The 15,564-nt window shown below is 37.4% G+C and overlaps 3 protein-coding genes across 7 annotated transcripts; 1 reads left to right on the top strand and 2 right to left on the bottom strand.

Annotated features, from left to right (window-relative positions):
- The first annotated feature begins 674 nt into the window (after nucleotides 1-674).
- LOC113725524 (histidine biosynthesis bifunctional protein hisIE, chloroplastic-like) lies at nucleotides 675-3,883 on the top strand. 4 transcript variants are annotated; one of them, XM_027248736.2, is made up of 7 exons: nucleotides 675-786; nucleotides 878-1,113; nucleotides 2,504-2,566; nucleotides 2,647-2,892; nucleotides 2,986-3,078; nucleotides 3,193-3,341; nucleotides 3,533-3,883. In XM_027248736.2, exons 2-7 carry the CDS (start codon nucleotides 943-945, stop codon nucleotides 3,729-3,731), a joined length of 921 nt encoding a protein of 306 aa, XP_027104537.1. In that variant the 5' UTR covers nucleotides 675-786; nucleotides 878-942; the 3' UTR covers nucleotides 3,732-3,883. The 4 variants fall into 4 exon arrangements, with proteins under 4 accessions (XP_027104537.1, XP_027104538.1, XP_027104539.1 ...); XM_027248737.2 differs by lacking the exon at nucleotides 2,504-2,566; XM_027248738.2 differs by lacking the exons at nucleotides 675-786; nucleotides 2,504-2,566 and having other exon boundaries at nucleotides 976-1,113; nucleotides 2,663-2,892.
- A 526-nt stretch (nucleotides 3,884-4,409) lies between these two features.
- LOC140034972 (uncharacterized) lies at nucleotides 4,410-5,656 on the bottom strand. 2 transcript variants are annotated; one of them, XM_072073973.1, is made up of 3 exons: nucleotides 5,601-5,656; nucleotides 4,857-5,502; nucleotides 4,410-4,620 (listed from the first exon to the last, which is right to left on the bottom strand). In XM_072073973.1, the coding sequence occupies exons 2-3, from the start codon at nucleotides 5,469-5,471 to the stop codon at nucleotides 4,537-4,539; spliced, it is 699 nt and encodes a 232-aa protein (XP_071930074.1). In that variant the 5' UTR covers nucleotides 5,472-5,502; nucleotides 5,601-5,656; the 3' UTR covers nucleotides 4,410-4,536. The 2 variants fall into 2 exon arrangements, with proteins under 2 accessions (XP_071930074.1, XP_071930075.1); XM_072073974.1 differs by having other exon boundaries at nucleotides 4,857-5,487.
- Nucleotides 5,657-9,714: 4,058 nt separating this feature from the next.
- Nucleotides 9,715-12,768, bottom strand: LOC113723791 (uncharacterized). The gene is made up of 6 exons (XM_027246763.2): nucleotides 12,553-12,768; nucleotides 12,382-12,451; nucleotides 10,955-11,042; nucleotides 10,119-10,649; nucleotides 9,938-9,998; nucleotides 9,715-9,834 (listed from the first exon to the last, which is right to left on the bottom strand). The coding sequence occupies exons 1-6, from the start codon at nucleotides 12,766-12,768 to the stop codon at nucleotides 9,715-9,717; spliced, it is 1,086 nt and encodes a 361-aa protein (XP_027102564.2).
- Between the last annotated feature and the right edge of the window lie 2,796 nt (nucleotides 12,769-15,564).

Raw genomic sequence — 15,564 nt, 5'->3', positions numbered from 1 at the left:
AACCATTGGGCCAATGGTTCAGTGGCTATCAGGGAGGGATTTAAATCCTTTTTTGGGCTGCAGGTGAGGATTCAAATTTCACCTACAGTGAAAAAAATCTAAGGTTGTTTCATAACATTTCCTTGGTTTGTATACCCACTAGCTCTTTATTACAGCCTCCTTAGATTCCCCTTCCCCTTTAGATTAGGATAGAGTAGGTTATACAAATGTATTGTTACTGACAAAAAAAAAAAACAACGATAAAAAGTAACTGTAAAAGAGTTATCCAACTTTATCATATTCATTTCAACTTTTTTATTTGTAATTATATATAAAAAGGGTAAATATATTTAAAATTTTTTTATCATGTTAGTTAGATTAATGATGAGATAAAATGTCTAGAAAATAATGTTAGGAATTAAAGCAATTGCATCACTATAATTTCAAGGGAAAAAGTGATAATAACAATGTGATAATGTTAAAGAATAAAAGAGTATTTTTGTCTAAAATTTTTAACATGTTGAGTTGAATTACTTATGGGGGTGAAATGATTAAAAGATAATATTAGGGGGTAAACTGATAATAGTGGGGTAAACTAAAAACCATTGGTCAACATTCAGAAACTAAGGGGGACAAATTGGAATTATTGTAAAACATGAGGGCCGGATGGGCGAAGTACAATAACCCGTTATAAAAAGTGGCACAACCTAATCTAAATTCTTAACCCGCGCCGCCACTCTCCTGCTCCTCCTCCTCACTCGCGTCACTTTCCTCATTTCTGCTGCTGCTGGCAGACAACAGACAGAGGTTAAAGTTGTGATGAAACTGAATCTTGTTACCTTGTATTTCAATAGTATTTGAATAATTTTGTGATTTCGATCTGGAATTCGTGTTTCAGGAGCAGGAAATTGTTGCTGTTTATTCTCCTTGGTTGGTTTAGCTGCTTATTTTGATGGGCCTGTGATGGCATTCTCTTATTCATGTTTTAGTAGTTTTCAAACCCCAAAGATTTCCTTTAGATGCAACCCTGGTGTTGGTGGTTATTGTTATGGTGGGAGGCTCAAGAGCAGATCCTGCTGCCCTGTTCTTGCTTGCATGAAAAAATTGGATCAAGCTTCACTCAGTGGACCTAAGGTATTTTTTCAACTATTTTAAAAGATTTTCAGAATTCTTCATCGTCGTCGTTGCATCCTTTGCTGCTATGCTGCAATGATTCTGTATGCCCTGAGCTCACTTTTTTCGACTAATATCTGCCTATTATTGCTGCTGCATTGTTAAACTATGTTTTATTCGTCGGAGATTTCTTCTAAATCAGAACCCTTTTTCCTTCGATGTATGAGAAAGTTTTTTTTTTTTAAACTAGTATGTAACTATGTTTAACATATGAGCTTGCTAAATGCTGATCTGCCCTTTGTTGATTAATTTCTCTCAAGCTTCTGGTGACAGCCAACCATGTCATCTTCTCAAACTGAAGTTATTTTACGAGCATATACTATATTCAGTGGATGAACTTTCCAAATGGTGATTTTGCGTTTGTTAACTTGATTTCTTTCGAGCTTCTGGACCCTACCTAGATTGTATTTCTTCAGAAAAGAGGGGAGCTGGGTGATTTGTCTGTTGACATTTGACAATCGATATATGGGCAGCTGCTTACCAATTGCATGATTAAATCAGTTAGTTTGGATTGCTTGGTACATTATTAAGTCTCGAGATTTTGTTCCCCACTTTATTTTTAATATATACCTTCACCAGACATGGCAGGTGTCTACCACTTCCTGGTTGTGGGGACCGTTGATTGTCTGGAACAGGAAATAATGGTAGGAGTTCATCGTTGCCTGTAAGTCAACCTCAATGACTGCACAAGCTACATCTGAACCCCATATTCTAGTAGATCAATCAATTTCCCTCTTAGCGAGTGCTTGTGTTTTAGAACAAACTTCTGATGTCATTTTAACTAGTTAGGGAATGAGATGATACATTTGTAGTTCTTGACGATGAAATTTTCTGGTCACGCCCAGACATTGGCAGGTGTCTACCACTGTCCTGGTTGTGGGGACCGTTGATTGTCTGGAATAGAAAACAAAGGTGTTTATCGTTGCCCGTCAGTCATCCATATGACTGCACGAGCTACATCTGAACCCCATATTCCAACAGATAAATGGCTTGCTTTTTGGGGGGCGACAGTAACTTAGATTTGTCTGTTGTCTTTCATCTAGTTTGGAAATGGGAGCATTCTTTTGTTACTATTGACTATAATCAGTAATCTTGTTGCAGCTAGACATTGGCAGGTGCCTGCCACTTTCCTTGTGTCACAGGCTGTTGAATGTCTGGAGTAGTAAAAAACACGGGTGATAGCGGTTAATGTCTAATCTGAACATCATAATGTCTTCCTTTAAATTGATGCCATTTCAACTGTCCTTTGTCTCGTCATTTGCGGCGGGTGAACAGAAGATACTGAAAACGATCTTGATGTGATGGGGTTGTTTTCTATTTATTATATATTTATATCTCCACATATTTACAGAATGCAAGGTCTGGAGTGATGATGTCTAACCCAAAAAGCTTTCTCCAGTTCTCCACTTTGAATGTAGTGCATTTTTCCTCTATGAACTAGTGATCTCTTATACTTGCTTGGTTAAAGTTGCTTGTACCTCACAAGTATTATAGTTTGACTTACTTTTAGATAGCATCAAATGGGATGACAAAGGGTTGGCTGTGGCAATAGCTCAAAATGTTGATACAGGAGCTGTCTTAATGCAAGGCTTTGCCAATAAAGATGCACTTCTGACAACCATATCTTCACGTAAGGCGACATTCTATAGCAGGTCGCGATCAACTTTGTGGACAAAGGGAGAGACTTCCTTGAATTTCATTAATGTCAGCGAAATCTTCTTAGATTGTGATCGTGATTCTGTAAGTTTTTTGGCTTTTTTTAGTGTGGATCAATTGTATCTCAGATGACTGCCCTTGCTTTATTGAAATCATCGTTCAGGACCTACTTTTCAGATAATATACCTTGGGAAGCCTGATGGACCAACTTGCCACACTGGATCTGAGACTTGCTATTTTGCGTCCATTGATGACATGATCAGCTCACAGGTTTTTATTCGATGCTTTATCAGCTGTAATATACTGTCAATGATAATGAACCTGAAACTAACTAATTGTGTTTAAATCTCTTCATCGTTATATTTGTGTTCTCTCTTATTGTAGGCAGATGAAAATAAGCTAGCATTGACTACTTTATATGCCTTAGAATCAACCATTAATCAACGAAAAGAGGACAGAGGATCTGCAAATGGAAAACCATCTTGGACGAGGCGCTTATTGCTTGATGACAACTTGCTGTGTTCAAAAATCCGGTATCATGACCACTAAACTTTTTCGGTTGTTTTTTTTTTAGTGCGGAGTTCGTGGCTTTTCTTCATGTAGAGAGGCTTTTGTATGAATAAATGTACTTGCTTGCCCTGTAGTTTTTTGTGTTTCATAACGCAAGTATGAGTCGTATCCACATGCAGTAAAAGTTGTCTTAATCTTTGGAGCTCTTTTGCAGGGAGGAGGCCGATGAACTATGTCGCACGCTGGAGGAAAATGAGGAGAAGACAAGGACTGCCTCAGAGATGGCAGATGTGCTCTACCATGCCATGGTTTTGCTGGCAAAGAGGGGAGTTAAAATTGAGGATGTATTACAAATCTTGAGAGTGAGGTTTTCCCAATCAGGCATCGAGGAAAAGAAAAATCGCAAAGCATAGGCTTGCTGTATCTTTGAAGATGTCTGTGCTATAAAAATTTCAACCACGTAATGGATAATACAAACTGTTAACGCATGATTTATAACGATTCCACCTAAGAATTGTGTCTTGTATGCATCCTCTTATATGGTGAATGTCCATTCCAACTCTGATGTCTCTGTCTTTTGAGAAACACACCTTTGTGTTTCACTAAGATTTTCTATGCTGTTATATAGGTTAGACGAGCAACAAACCATGCCTTTCTTTCTCAGAGGCCTGATAACTATAGCCAGAGAGTCAGAGAAAGAATATGGAAGCAGAAATCCATTGTTTTTTGTCAGCTTAAGCGCATAGAGCTCGGTTGTTTCCTGTATCCACCAAAAGTTTAATGGGAGGATTTGGCTTACTCCCATTAAAGTACATTTTGTACATGCGAGTTCGGGTTTATACTGAGCTTAGTTTGGTACGTTGAATTGTATACGAATTCATGTGTCTTGCAATGCATGTCAGCATGTACTGCATTAACAGCGTAAATGAGTTTATAGTTTCTGATTATCCTCGCATCTTAATTTAGTGATTGTTGTTTCGAGATTATCAACATTCTCTAGGATATATATAATTTAAAATGTCAGTCAAGGTTGACGATTAAGAAACTCTTGCGAAATATGCGCATGCTAAAAAGGCAAAAAGGCATTAGGATGAAATGAATTACATACCAGTGGTAGTGATCATTTAGAATTGGTACCTTAATTAAGCAAAAAAGGATCAAAATAGTCACTGATTCCAACATAAAATTGATATCCAAAAGTGAAACACTAGACGGTTCTCATGGAATTTCAGATTTGACATCCAAGAAGACACTGGTAAGCACCGTCTTGGACTCCAAAGACGCCTGAAGCAGCTTCAAGGCCTGTCACGTATGAAGTCAAGCTTGAAATTAACTCATGGTGATAAAGGGTCAAGTTTTGTCCGCTAAATAAAGGGGAGACATTGAAAGAAAAAACAGAAGTAAACTTATGAAACGACAAGCCAAGGGCAGAACAAGGACATGAAGCTGCGTTAAGACTGGAAATTCTTAAGAAAAGAGAGGACAGATTAATCAGCAGCAGTTACAAACAAAATACTTGCATAAAATTCTCGACCTACCTCATTCATGCTAAGATCCACTTCCTTTTCTTTGAGGGCGCTTAGATTCTTGACATTAAGCTCGTTAAGCAGAGCAATGCTGGAAATGGCAGACATGGGCTTCAACTCCAAGTCGTCCGTGATCATGTAAGTCGCCGCCCCCTTCACAAATCCGCCTTCTTTACTGTCCGAAGTTTGTGGGGGAACTACATAGTTCATGGCCGAATTCATGGTGCACCTGCAATTGGGGCAAACAGCTCGAGGGTCATCGGTCACATTCCTGGAACAATTACTGCCGCACCTATAAAATGCTTTGCCCTGTGTTATCTCCGGTTTCCGCGAATCCTCGAGCGCCAAGAGGGTGACCGGAGCGCCGGCAGGTGGTTTTGGACGTAGCAAGATGTCTTTGTTTTGGTTTGGCTGGATGTAGGCTTCATCAAGATTTTCGATGCTACGGTACAGATTTTCCAGGGAACCAATGGTCTCTTGCTTGCGGAGAAGCCTTGTAGCAGTACCCAATGGCAAGGAGAGGATATGAAGAAGGAAATCTACGAAGTTTTTCCCGGCTTCTGCGAACAGAACTTGGTTGTTATTGGTGTCGATCAAAAGTTTCAAGCTTATCTTGGAGGATCCCATGATGACTTATCAATCTCTGCCAAACACTTCTCTGTAAATAAAGGATTGCTTTTGCGAATGATGATAGTATTACTGTAAATATAATGGAAAACCAGTACCGAAGGGAGGTATCAAAAGCGGGGATGTTACCTTTTGAGTTATGGCCGACTTCTTTCTTTTTCGTTTCTTAGTGGTGAGAGTAGTTATTTAGGGGGCACTAAACACTATCAGACGTTTGGTTTTTATTTTGGGATAATTTCAGAAACCTCCCCTAAGGTATCTAACAATTTCACCTAATCTCCCTTCAAGTTTGCAAATTTAAACAAGCCTCCCCTGAAGTTAACGTTGTAGTAACAAAATTAGTCCAAATCAGAACAAGTAACATTAAAAATGTATTTCAAGGAGAGGGACGAAACCTTTATCCCATAACTACCCCTTATACATGTCTATAAGTTGTATAAGTAAAAAAAATAAAAATAATTAAAAATTAAAAACAATTAACATACACATTTCATTGCTCAAAAATTCATATTCAATACATTGGACAACACAAATAAATAATAAAACTATACTAATGATCATAGGATTCAGTAAATTATGCTAGTCATCGCTCTTAACATTAAGTTTGCTATAATTTTTGTGATTTTGAACAGAATGAATTTTTGAATTTTGTCTTTCTTTTCTCTTCTTTTTCCTTTGCTTCCACGAAATTACTTTACAACTATTACAATTTTAAAGGTTTCAAAGAAAATTTTCTCGAATAATTTTTTTTTACCCTGTGTTTTTTTTTTTTTTACTAAAGCCCTTCTTGTCACACTATGTACAACTAGTTTCTAATCATTATTAAATTCTATCAATCACAAAATAGCGTCATTTGATATATCAATTGGTCTTATTTTATCATTGCAAGTCACTTTTCATTAATTAGTTATTAGTAGTTAATTAATGTTCTAATTACTCAATCGTTAGATATATAAGACATAATGTCTTAGAGTATATGAGTATTTTCTCCCGATATGATATAAGTAATTAGGCCCATAATTCTACCAAGGGAGGTAAGTGTAATTTTATAAACCTCAAGAGAGGCCAGTGAAATTGTTAGAAATCTCAGGAGAGATTTTTGAAATTATCCCTTTTATGTATAGTATTTTTTGCATGAACGTTATTTTTGCTGCATTTGTTAAAGCACCTTGGGTTTTATCATTAAAAAAAAAAAATCAAAAGTTTCAAATTTACCCTTGTCTCCATTTTCTTTTCTCAACCCAAACTTCTCATATCACCTATATTTGGCAATGCAATTTTTTCTTTTCTTTTCTTTTTAGGAAGTAAAAAACTAAGGCCCGTTTGGCAAATGAGTTTTTTAAATATTTATTTAAAATTTGACTGTAACTTACTTTAAAAGTTGTATAAAAAAAATTTTAAGATATAAAACTTTTTTTTCCTTTTTCTTTCTTTCTTTTTCGTTTTCTTTCCTCTCCACTTCTTCTCTCTCACCACTTTGACGCTCACCGACGATTGGCGCTGGCAATTGCAAAAGTTTTTTTCTTTCTCTTCTCCATCTCCTCCTCCCTTCCTCTCATCCCTGCCTTCTCTCTCCCTCCACCGCCACCCTCCACCTCCTCCTCTGCATGCTTGCCGCGCTATATGTGCAGGGGGTAGGGGAAGGTGGTGGGGAAGAGGGGAGAAGAGGGGTCAGGGGAGGAAGAGAGAGAGAGGGAGGAGGAAGGAGAAGAGGGAAAGGGAGTAGAGCAACAAAAAAAAATTTTTGCAGCTGCCACCGCCGGAAGAGGTGACCGGCGCGCAGAGATGGTGGTAGATTGATGTGGGTAAGGAAGAAGAAGAATGGAAAGAAGAGAAATTTTTTGTATTTTTTGATATTTTTGAAGTGCGTATTTTTGGGAAGTTTTTTGATGTTACTGTAGTTAAAATTATTAAAAACTTATAGGAGAAAAACTAGGCAAAAACTTGCCTTGCCAAACAGGGGCTAAGTTTTCAAAATATCCCATTTTTATTAAAAAAGACATCTTCCTCTATCATTTGGAAAAAAAAATGTAAAAAAGAAATCTCATCATGTTAACTAAATTCGAAACTTTGCTATTGTTAAATACATTCTTTCTCAAATTAGCATCAATAAAAGGTGGTGAGATACAAATATGGTAAAATATCTCTCATACACATTGTCTTGGGCATTTTAAAATTTCAACAAATTTTTGTTGTTGTTAAAACTACATGGTATTATTTTTGGTATTATTTTATATTTTTTTGTACGTGAAATGATTTTATATTAAATTTTACACAGATTCGTTTCTACTAATTGTTACCTTGAAGTATCGTTTCTACTAAGTATCATTTCTACTAATTGTTACTTTGAAGTAACACTTTTGTCTTTAGCATTTACTGTTAGTCATTTCTACTTTAGTAAGTGCAACTAAAAAGATATCAAGGTACAAAGTGAAATGGCACCAAACTTTAGAGGAATTTAGTGCTTTTAACCCTTGACTCACAAGATAAGTATTTTGCATCAACCCTCTCTTTCTTAATTGTTGAAAAAAGTAAGTTTTGATCGCACGTATACTTGTCTTCATAAATCCACATTATGTTAGTATTCCTCATACGATCAGTTCTCTCTGGAGTTAAATGTTTTTATTATACTTAATGGAAATTTTGAGAGTCAATATATGTATAGTAATCGTACAAAGATGATGCACTGAAACATGTTTGTTTCTTTAAACCAAAAACATAATCTTTTAATGACTTTAACTTCAATTCCTTCTGGCATCTTATATGGGATTACGAGTGTAAATGCGATCAATGATTTTCATCTATTTTCATAAATATGATTTCAAGTGAGCTTAAGCTGTGATTGGAAGGAATTACATTTAGTTTAGGGTGTCACTTACTTTATGAAACATGCACTAAATCGATCCAGGGAAAGTAAGCAAATATATATATATATATATATAAAAAAAAAAAAAAGTTGGCGCCAGCACATCAAGAAGACACAAACGAAACAGGGTCAATTCATGGCACTTACTTCAAAGGCCAAAGTCGGGCCGATATGGTTACTCTAGTACAAAATGAAGTGTTGGTCAGGGCAACGTGAAGAGATAGGGAGGCAGCATCCCTTATTTTTCCCATACTTTCCAAGAAGACATTGGTGAGGACTGTATTGGACTCTCCATAGATGTTTTATTAAAGACAATCCAAGGTCTGTTAAAAAGATCGAATCAACTAATTAGCGACTGGTAGTATTAGTATACATGCATCACACCACACATGTTGAAAAGAGAAAATTGATTAATAATCTGTAAATTATAAATAAATCAAGCTCTTAATTAACTGCCTGCCTCATTCATCCCCAGATTCACCACCTTTTCTTCAAGGGCTCCACCTCCCATGTCGTCCATAGCCATATATGTCACCACCCCCTTGACAAACTGGTGGGGGAGCAACATTTAGGGCAAATAGCACGCGGTTCATCTGTAACATAGTACTTGCAATGCAATGTCCCATAGAATCATAGGTTTTGTAGCAGTTCTTGGAGCAGCAGTAGAAAGCGTTTGGAGATGATGTTTCTGGCGGCGATGCATCAATTGAGGGCAACAAAGGGACTGAACGAGCTGAAGATTTTGGTTTGAGAAAAGTGTTTTTCATCGGGTTGGGTTGCATGTATGTTTTACTAAAGATTTTCGATGCTGTCGTATGAGTTTCCCAAGGAACCTGCCATGCCTTGCTCGGTGAGAAGCCTGATAATCGTAGCTACGGGCAAACAGAGGACGTGAAAGAGGGAATCAACCGCGTTATTCCTCTGCTTCGGCACATGGTAACTTTCTGGCTTTTGGTGTCAACCAAAAGTTTTCAAGCTCACTTTTGGATCTGCCTTTCTTTTGTGGTTCTTGATCTCATTTAGCTAGTGCCTTTGTAGTTATCAATCAGCGTAAAAAAAAATGCGACGAGGATCATTCTCACGAAGCCAAATCACACTCCTGTCAAGTGCAAGAACTAGCTGATTGCGGTTTTTAATTTGGGTCGCAACCAAATGGTGTTGTACATGTATTAAAATCAAAATACAGCTAAAGAAGTTCTTATGGAAATTCACCTCCTGTCAAAGAACAAAACTCCGGAAGGTACATTAAATTGATCATGGTGAAGCATGCAAAGTTGCAAACACAAACTGAGTACGTAATTCCCACTATCACGTCAAGACATGGTATAGTTGGATCTTGGATTTATGGTAATGAACATTCCACATTAACATTTATTCTCATCCAAAATTTAACTCCGAGAATATAACAGTAAGAGCATATTCATTTTCCATGTTCTTCAGGAAGACATTTGTGACCACCGTCTTGGACTCCAAAGACGCCTTGAGCAACATCAAAGCCTGCAGTGCAGAGAGAACAAACTCATGATATTGTCCACTCCTATTTCATTAAATTAATTAACCATCCTAACAATAAATAATAAGTTCTCAACTGATTGACTACCTCATTCATGCCAAGAATCACCACCTTCTCCTCCAGGGCTCCAACTTCCTTCACATTGAACCTGTTAAGCAATGCAATGCTAGAAATAGTAGACATGGGCTGCACCACCAAGTCATCCATAACCATATAGGTCACCACACCCTTCACAAATCCCCCTTCGTCCCCTGCACTTGCTTCTCACGCTGCTGGGGGAGCAACATATGTCATTCTGATTGTCATGGCTTTCTTGCACCGGGGACATATCGCCTTGGGGTCATCAGACGCAAAGTTGCAATCGTGACGATGGCCGCACCTGTAGAAGACAGTTCCGGTTAATCCATCGTTGAGGGACAAGAGAGGAATAGAAGCAGCAGCGGAAGAAGGGGCTCTTGGCTTGAGAAGGGTGTCTTTGCTCTGGTTGGGTTGTATATAAGTTTCGTCTAGACTCTCAATGCTCTCGTATAGGTTGGCCAGGCAACCTACCATTCCTTGCTTGCCCAGAAGCCTTATAACAGTTCCCACTGGCAAGGACAGGACATGGAAAAGGAAATCAACTGTGCTTTTATTAGCTTCGGCAAATAGGACTTTGCGGCTTTTGGTGTCGATCAAAAGCTTCAAACTCACTGACGACGAGGCTGCTGCAGCCATGCTTATCAAAGCTTTGTCAATTAGTAGTAGTCCAATAGACAATGTGAAATGTGGGATGTGGAGTTGAACTGTTGAAGGACTACGTCTATATAAAGGAAAGAATTGAAGAAGTACAGGTGCATGCATCAAGAATGCAAGACGGTTTGGAGATTAGATTGGCGTGATTAGTTGGCTTTGAGATGCTAAATACTACTACTATGGTTCCCAGAAGTTGTTCTCGAATTAAATATCAGAAAAGATTCTTCTTATCTAATGCCCTTCAGTGTGAAAGGTGGAAAGTCCACTCGACTTCTCTTTGTAAACTTTTACTCTGCCCTCAAGAAGCAGATTGGGCATACTGCTTTAGTATACTGATCGACATTTGAATTGGAAAATTTTGCAGTTTAGAACCTTACGATATTTCGAAAAGAAGAGATCACAGTCATGATTCTCACCATCTCCGTATTGTCGTTTAGAAGAGTAGAATTCTCATGGAAATCTACAAAAGGTTAAAAAAAAAAAAAGGCATGCAAACATTGTTTGGAATAAAAAAAAAATAGTCCCAGTATACTTTGATGTGCAGTTCCGCTCTGTTCTCAAGTGACCATTTTGTTGGCAATTTCGTTTATTGCAGAAATCTTCTCTGGTTTGTTGAGTATGACTTGTTGGCAACAAATCAGTTTGATATTTTAACAAGAACGGCAGATCAGGCTTGCACCCCTCAACTATTAGAGCGAGTCTTTCAGCTATAAATAAGCTAAAAAATTTAGTTGTTAGTGTGCTAATAAATTGTGATGTATTATGCACAAGCAGTGATACATATCATTTGAAATGTCAATTAGGCATTTTAAATCAACAAACAAAAGGTCACCAGAAAGTTGACTATTTCTGGAGGTTAGTATTTGTGTTTGTTTTTACTGAACTCTCTCATTACCAGAATCGCAAAGACTGAAACTTCCGAGCGAGCATTTATCCGCTACAGCAATTTTCGATTGGAGATCTTAACTCCAGGAAAAGCATTCAATTGCCAGTTTTCATCCGAAGTATCCATGGTGCGCAGCTGGTACATCCGATAATATATATAATGGGCTAATCAAGAAAAGAAAAGGCTAAAAAATGACTTCGAATTTCAACTTTGAAATCACCATTTTTTTCCTTAGGATTCAAGAAATAGAAGACGCATAATTTGGAAGAGTCTAGAGATGCCTAGGGCTGCAAACGAATCGAGCCGCTCGAGTCAAGTTCGAGCTCAGAATATTAAGCTCGGATATATAAATATATATATATATTTTTTATTTTTATTTAATAATAAAATTACGTATATTATATTTATTTTTTTTATTTTTTATTTTCATAGTAAAATTACGTATATGTCCTTAATATTTTATTATTTATTAAGAAAAAAATATTATTTTATTTATTTATTTTTTAAATAAAATATTTATTTTTTATTTTTTTTCGAGCTCGAGCTCGGCTCGACTTGATTCGAGTCGAGCTCGAGCTCGAAATTTGCCGGCTCGTCGAGCTCGAGTTCGAGCTCGAGCTTGGTAAAATTTAGTCGAGCCTCGGCTCGATTAACTCAAAACTCGACTCGGCTCGGCTCGGCTCGTTTGCAGCCCTAGAAATGCCACGCGAATTACAGATTAACAAATAGTACGCTATGACAAGCACGAAACAGGCAGATTCATGCTGATGCTTTAACTAAACTGACCAACGACTTAACACAGGAATGCATCAAACTAGACAACATGAAATTAGGGATCATTGGATTGGATTGATTACACCCCAAAATTGTTTTAGGCGTCACTTGACGGTCCTCTTCCTCTTTTTTGGGTTACTTTTGCCAATCAAGAAGACATCAGTAAGCACCTTCTTCGACTCCGAAGATGTCTTGAGCAAGTCCAAGGCCTGTTCAGGAAGAAATCAAGAAATTATACGTTACGTACAACTGTACAAGCAAGCTTAATATACTATTAGCTACTACAAACTCATGTATCGCAACTGCCTACCTCGTTCAAGCCAAGATTCACAACCTTTTCTTCTAAAGCGCCAACCTCCTTCACATTGAACTTATCAAGCAGAGCAATACTAGAAACACTAGACAACGGCTTCACCTCCAAGTCATCCATAACCATGTAGGTTACCAAACCCTTCACAAATCCGCCACCTTCGCCTCCCTCACCGGATTGTTCTTTCACTACTCCTGGGGGTGCAACATAGCTCATCTTCGTGGTCATAGAGAAACGGCATACGGGGCAAATAGCACGAGTATCATCGGTGAAATGCCTGCCCATTCAATAACCCGAACCCCTGGAACAAGTGTAAGTAGCTTTTTCAATCGTTTCGCTGCACGTTAGGGACAATAGAGGAGTCGACGCAGCAGAGGAAGCGGGTGGTCTTGGCTTGAGAGGTGTGCCTTTGCTTTGGTTGGGCTGTATGTAATTCTCATCTAGATTCTCAACACTCTCGTATAGTTTGCCCAAGCAACCCAGCATTCCTTTGTTGCTGAGAAGCCTTACAACAGTACCCAGAGGCAAAGAAAGGATAAAGAAAAGGAAATCAACCGTGTTCTTGTTAGCTTCGGCAAATAGTACTCTTTGATTTTTGGTGTCAATCAAAAGTTTCAGCTTAACTTTCGAGGCTGCAGCCATTGCTTCTCAAGCTTGGTCAATTAGTAGTACAATAGATAATGTGAAATGTGGGATTCGGAGTTGAATTGTTGAATCACTACCTATATATAAAGGGCAGAATTGAAGAAGTACAGGTGCATGCATCAAGAATTCAAGACGGTTTGGAGATTAGATTGGCATGATTAGTTGGCTTTGAGATGCTAAATACTACTACTATGGTTCCCAGAAGTTGTTCTCGAATTAAATATTAGAATTGATTCTTCTTATCTAATGCTCTTCAGTGTGACAGGTGGAAAGTCCACTCTACTTCTCTTTGTAAACTTTTACTCTGGAGTCTGGACTGAAGAAGCGGATTGGGCATAGTGCTTCAGTAGCATTTTTTCGTTGGATATATGACGAAAGTTTTCTTTAATAGTATGTAACTGTGTTCAGCATATGAGCTTCCTAAATGCTGAACTGCCCTATGTTGATTTAATTTCTCTCAAGCTTCTGGTGACCGCCAACTATGTCATCTGCTCAAACTGAAGTTATGGTGATTTTGAGTTTGTTAACTTGATTTCTTTCGAGCTTCTGGACCCTACCTAGATTGTGTTTCTTCAGAAAAGAGGGGAGCTGGGTGATTTGTCTGTCGACATTTGACAATCGATATATGGGCAGCTGCTTACCAATTGCGTGATTAAATCAGTTAGTTTGGATTGCTTGGTACATTATTAAGTCTCGAGATTTTGTTCCCCCCTTTAATTTTGAGACATGGCGGGTGTCTACCACTTCCTGGTTGTGGGGACCGTTGACTGTCTGGAACAGGAAATAATGGTAGGAGTTCATCGTTGCCTGTTAGTCAACCTCAATGACTGCACGAGCTACATCTGAACCCCATATTCCAACATATAAATGGCTTGCTTTTTAGGGGGGTGACTGTAACTTAGATTTGTCTGTTGTCTTTCATCTAGTTTGGAAATGGGAGTATTCTTTTGTTACTATTGACAAAAATCAGTTATCTTCTTGCGGCCAGACATTGGCAGGTGCCTGCCACTTTCCTTGCCTCGCAGAGGTTAACGACTAATCTGAACACCATAATGTCTTCCTTTAAATTGATGCTATTTCAACTGTCCTTTGTCTCGTCATTTGCGGCAGGTAAACAGAAGACACTGAAAACGTTCTCGATGTTATGGGGTTGTTTTCTATTTACTATATTCTACGTTCGTCCCATTTTGATAGTTCTAATTTTTGTCCACATAGTTTAAAAAAAAAGAAGTTAACTTTGTTTGAACAATAAATTTAGATTGTTATTTTTCTAAAATACTCTTACATTAAATAGAGTACAATTTTATAGTATTAATTAGTCATGGAAACTTAAATTGATGGTTTATAAGAACTTGAATTGATGATCAAGAAATAATCAATTCTCATTTTACATTATTTCACATTTTGGCCTGAAAGAATAATAAAACTGACTTTTCATATATTAATATGTTTTGAAAAATCTAAATGTATTAAATGAGGTAGATTAACAATCTATGACCCTGTTTGGCAAGTGAGTTTTTTAGATGTTTGTCTAAAATTTTAATGTAGAAGTTTTTTAAAAAATTTTTGAAGTGTGTAAATTTTTGAATATTTTGAAGTGCATAGTTTAAAATTTTTGAAAAGTTTTTTAAGGTTACTGTAGCTAAAGTTTTTTAAAAACTTGTAGCAGACAAACTTGGTAAAAAACCCAAATGCAGTTTATTACAAGTAGACAAACTTGGTAAAAAACCCAAATGCAGTTTATACTAATAACAACCTATCTTGAATAAGGGTATTTTAGAGAAATTAAAAGATAACTACATTTTTCAAATGAAAAGTGAACTATAATTTGAGATAGATGAAAAAGAAAAACAGGACTATCAAAGTGGAACGAAGGAAGTATTTATATCTCCGCATATTTGCAGAATGCTGGAGTGATAATGTCTAACCCAAAAAGCTTCCTCCAGTTCTCCACTTTGAATATAGTGCATATTTCCTTGGTGATCTCTTATACTTGCTTGGTTAAAGCTGCTTGTACCTTACTAGTATTATAGTTTGACTTACTTTTAGATAGCATCAAATGGGATGACAAAGGGCTGGCTGTGGCACTAGCTCAAAATGTTGATACAGGAGCTGTCTTAATGCAAGGCTTTGCCAATAAAGTTGCACTTCTGACAACCATATCTTCACGTAAGGCAACATTCTATAGAAGGTCGCGATCAACTTTGTGGACAAAGGGAGAGACTTCCCTGAATTTCAATAATGTCAGTGATATCTTCTTAGATTGTGATCCTGACTCTGTAAGTTTTTTGCTCTTTTAAGTGTGGATCAATTGTATCTCAGATTACTGCCCTCTGCTTTTATTGAAATCAACGTTCAGGACCTACT

Source organism: Coffea arabica, chromosome 2c (assembly GCF_036785885.1).
Source record: "Coffea arabica cultivar ET-39 chromosome 2c, Coffea Arabica ET-39 HiFi, whole genome shotgun sequence".
NCBI classification, from domain to species: domain Eukaryota; kingdom Viridiplantae; phylum Streptophyta; class Magnoliopsida; order Gentianales; family Rubiaceae; genus Coffea; species Coffea arabica.
Note: the sequence above shows the minus strand (reverse complement) of the source record. Positions and strands in the feature narration are given on the sequence as shown.

Excerpts from the sequence above, each read along its gene's own strand:
- LOC113725524 (XM_027248736.2), top strand. The coding sequence starts at position 943 with ATGGCATTCTCTTATTCATGTTTTAGTAGTTTTCAAACCCCAAAGATT. Across the intron at positions 1,114-2,503 it reads CTTCACTCAGTGGACCTAAG|AATGCAAGGTCTGGAGTGAT; the intron begins GTATTTTTTCAA and ends ACATATTTACAG. Across the intron at positions 2,893-2,985 it reads TAGATTGTGATCGTGATTCT|ATAATATACCTTGGGAAGCC; the intron begins GTAAGTTTTTTG and ends CCTACTTTTCAG.
- LOC140034972 (XM_072073973.1), bottom strand. The coding sequence starts at position 5,471 with ATGGGATCCTCCAAGATAAGCTTGAAACTTTTGATCGACACCAATAAC. Across the intron at positions 4,621-4,856 it reads TGGATCTTAGCATGAATGAG|GCCTTGAAGCTGCTTCAGGC; the intron begins GTAGGTCGAGAA and ends CATACGTGACAG.
- LOC113723791 (XM_027246763.2), bottom strand. The coding sequence starts at position 12,768 with ATGAGCTATGTTGCACCCCCAGGAGTAGTGAAAGAACAATCCGGTGAG. Across the intron at positions 12,452-12,552 it reads TGAATCTTGGCTTGAACGAG|GCCTTGGACTTGCTCAAGAC; the intron begins GTAGGCAGTTGC and ends CTTCCTGAACAG. Across the intron at positions 10,650-10,954 it reads TCTTTTCGAAATATCGTAAG|ACGTAGTCCTTCAACAGTTC; the intron begins GTTCTAAACTGC and ends TCCTTTATATAG.